Source organism: Arachis ipaensis, chromosome B04, assembly GCF_000816755.2.
Source record: "Arachis ipaensis cultivar K30076 chromosome B04, Araip1.1, whole genome shotgun sequence".
Classification (NCBI taxonomy): domain Eukaryota; kingdom Viridiplantae; phylum Streptophyta; class Magnoliopsida; order Fabales; family Fabaceae; genus Arachis; species Arachis ipaensis.
This window is the reverse complement of record NC_029788.2, coordinates 123,606,655-123,610,019: the sequence shown is the minus strand read 5'-3', so window position 1 is coordinate 123,610,019 and position 3,365 is coordinate 123,606,655. Positions and strand designations below refer to the sequence as shown.

Genomic DNA, 3,365 nt, shown 5'->3' with positions numbered 1-3,365 from the left:
AGTAATGAAATGCATTAAATTTAATTATTTTTGTATCATTATTATGTTGAAATTTATTATTTTATTTTACAAAATTATAAAATTGTGATATATGTAAAATTGTTGACATAGCACAATCACAAAAATAAACCAATATGTCATAAGTTCATTTTATAATAAATTTGTATCAACTTCTATTTATAATATATAAAAGCTGATACTAACTTTCTCTACAATGAATTTAAGTCATTTTTTCTTTGCTAATGATGCCACATCAGCAATTCTAATTATTTGGCAAAAGATTAAAATCAACCAATCACTATTTAGTAAAATATTTTTAGAAAATTAAAACAAAAAACTTTTATATATTATTATTCAATTGAAATATCAAGTACTAATTAAATGTAATAAATATACATTAAAAGTGTCATAATAATGATAATTATAAAAAATTTCAGTTACAAATATTCAAATTCTACAACTTATACATATTAAAACTCTTACTACTCTTTATTTCTTAATCTCTTATATTAATTGTCAAAAATTTCTTAAATTTACTATAACATTTTTATATGTTTTTCATTCTCATTCATTCATTTTTTTAATTATTTACAAAAAAAAACGCAAGAGGTAGGAAATTAGAATTCCAAGGGTTAATGAATGCAAAACTTAAGTAAAGATTAAAAAATATCAATTTATGTCCCAAACATCTAAAGAATGAAAATAACATCAATATATGCAAACATATAAATAGAATGCAAACAAATAAAAAAAATAAAAAAATATTTTTTTATAAACAAATTGATTATATAAAATAAAATATAATTGATGATAAGACATAATATTTATATGACATGGTTGTTAAAATAATAAATAAAAATGACATTATTTTATTGTAAAAATATGATATTTTTAAACTAATATGTATATATATATATATATATATATATGGTATCATATACCATTTGAGCTATAACTCATTGGCAAGAAAATACTCTTGTTTATATAATAAAAATAGATAGTTAGAAAGATAGATGCTAGAACAAACGGTGTAAACACTCCATATTTTCTTCTGACTACAGAACCCGATATTTTCTTTTCTACATAATTCAAGCCTATGCAACAAGAGAAGCTTTTCATTCCCAAATCATGGTATATAATAGTACATCAAAGTTATAATAACCATACTGAATAAATTCTTCAAATACTTCACAGTAAATGGTTCATGTTCTGCTCTCGTCCTCATGAAAAGCTGGCTCTATTGATGGAACAATCCGCCTACATCTATCAGTAATTTACAATGCTTTAGTATGTATTGTATCCTCAAAAAAATGTCAAACTTAAAAAGGGTCTATTTATCATCAGAAATCATCACACAAAAGAACAATAAAGAGGGCCTCTATTTCAATTCTTGTCAGAATCCAAGGAAGGAAGTGGAATCCATGGGTCTACTGTGTAGTGACACTCTTGGCAAGATTACGTGGCTGGTCAACGTTGAATCCCCTCAGTACAGTGAGATGATACGCCAGTAACTGCATCAAAACCAAGTAATCTTTTAAATACATAAGACATATAAATCTTTTAAATGTTTTAGGAAACCAGGAAAAAGTGCTTGAATCTTTGAATTGTTGACATTTGAAACATTTGCCATATTCTAAAATAAAAGCAGTACAAAGAAAAAATGTCAACAAACATACCTGTAAGGGAACTACATTAATAACAGGTTGAAGACAGTCCACAACTTGTGGAACTTCAATTACCCTAACAGTTTCACTAGGGCTTACAGAAGAAGCATCCCCTTTTGAACACATAACTACAAGGCGGCCTCTGCGGGCAATAAGTTGCTGAATAACAGACTGCTGCTTGCTGTCAAAGATAAAATAAGATGTCAATATCAAATTCCTAATTGCAGTTCTTGAAGCTACTCAGCACTACCAACCTGAAGCAAGCATCGCGCGTGGCTATAACGACAATTGGGAGAGTTTCATCCACTAATGCTAAAGGACCATGCTTCATTTCACCAGCAAGTATTCCCTCACTGTGCGTAAGTGCCACTTCCTTTACTTTCAAAGCTCCCTCCAGAGCAGTAGCGTAGTTGTATCCTCTCCCAAAGACGAGAAGCGACTGCTCGGCACTCAATAGCTTTGCGAGATCCTTCATTTCCTGATCAAGCTTCAGCACCTCTCTGACTTTATCTGCAATCCCACATGTGAGTTAGATTTGCTTCTACACTTGTTGTTGGGGTAAAATTTATGTGGAATTTGATACATTATTTGATGAATTCCTCATAAAAAATTGTTCAAGCTTATCACTACTTTCCCAGAATTATCTCATCAATATGATTTCTAAGCCTTATAAATAAATGGTACGCTATATGCATTCAGTCTTTTTAGTCTTATGAAGAAAAAAAAACATGATCCATCAATCTCATCCTCATAAACTAGAGTTGCTATATGCGTTCAGTCTTTTAGTCTTATGAAGAAAAAGAAACATGATCCATCAATCTCATCCTCATAAACTAGAGTTTCTACTGGATATCTTGATGCAGGAAGCCATGAACTATACACAACACTAATGTACCCAAATTGCTGTAAAATGCTCAGCCAAGAGAAACTCACTTGGCAAGTCAAATAGACCATCTATTATGGCTTCTCTTCTAGCTTGATTGGAGAGTGTATCACCTCCTATTGCAAGAGCCAACATGGCCATCACCACTATTTGACTTGTGTATGCCTACAGTGGTAAAATGTGTAAGCAAACCATTGATTAAACCAACAAATACATAAGATGAAATGAGAAAACATCATCCTTCAAATGCAACATATACCTTGGTACTTGCTACACCTATCTCAGCACCAGCATTTATATGAACACCGCAATGAGTATTCCTTGCAATTGCACTACCCACAGTGTTTGTTATTCCAACACATAATGCACCATTGTCTAAAGCATATTGCAGTGCAACTAGCGTGTCATGAGTTTCACCGGACTGACTAACAAAAACAGCTGTATCTTCTCTGTATACTGGGCCCTGCCGATCCAGTAGATCACTAGCAATCTCCATAGTGACAGGAATACCTATAATTTAATGTAGACAATGAAGCTTAAAACATCACAAAAATGAACATAATCTTTATCTGTAAAACTTACTAAAAGATTAAAATCATACAGCACTAACCAGTAAGTTCTTCTAAGATAGGCCTTGCTGCCAAAGCAGCATTGTAACTTGTACCACAACCAATGAAAAGTATCCTTCTACTACGCCTAATTGTTTTGAGGTGATCCTTCAGTCCACCCAGCAAAACAGACTTGGATTTACTAGATCCTCTAAGTATAAGCCTCCCTCTCATAGTGGTTGTTAGAGATTCTGGTTGCTCATGAATTTC

At 31.7% G+C, this 3,365-nt stretch overlaps 1 protein-coding gene across 1 annotated transcript in view; it reads right to left on the bottom strand.

Annotated features, from left to right (window-relative positions):
• Window positions 1,096–3,365, bottom strand: part of LOC107635155 (glutamine--fructose-6-phosphate aminotransferase [isomerizing] 2) — a gene marked incomplete in the record, with an annotated part of 5,697 nt that continues 3,427 nt past the window's right edge. The window contains 6 exon segments of the mRNA XM_021121902.1: window positions 1,096–1,511; window positions 1,677–1,845; window positions 1,919–2,174; window positions 2,598–2,712; window positions 2,807–3,057; window positions 3,158–3,365. Of these exon segments, the coding sequence (XP_020977561.1) occupies window positions 1,428–1,511; window positions 1,677–1,845; window positions 1,919–2,174; window positions 2,598–2,712; window positions 2,807–3,057; window positions 3,158–3,365 (1,083 nt within the window).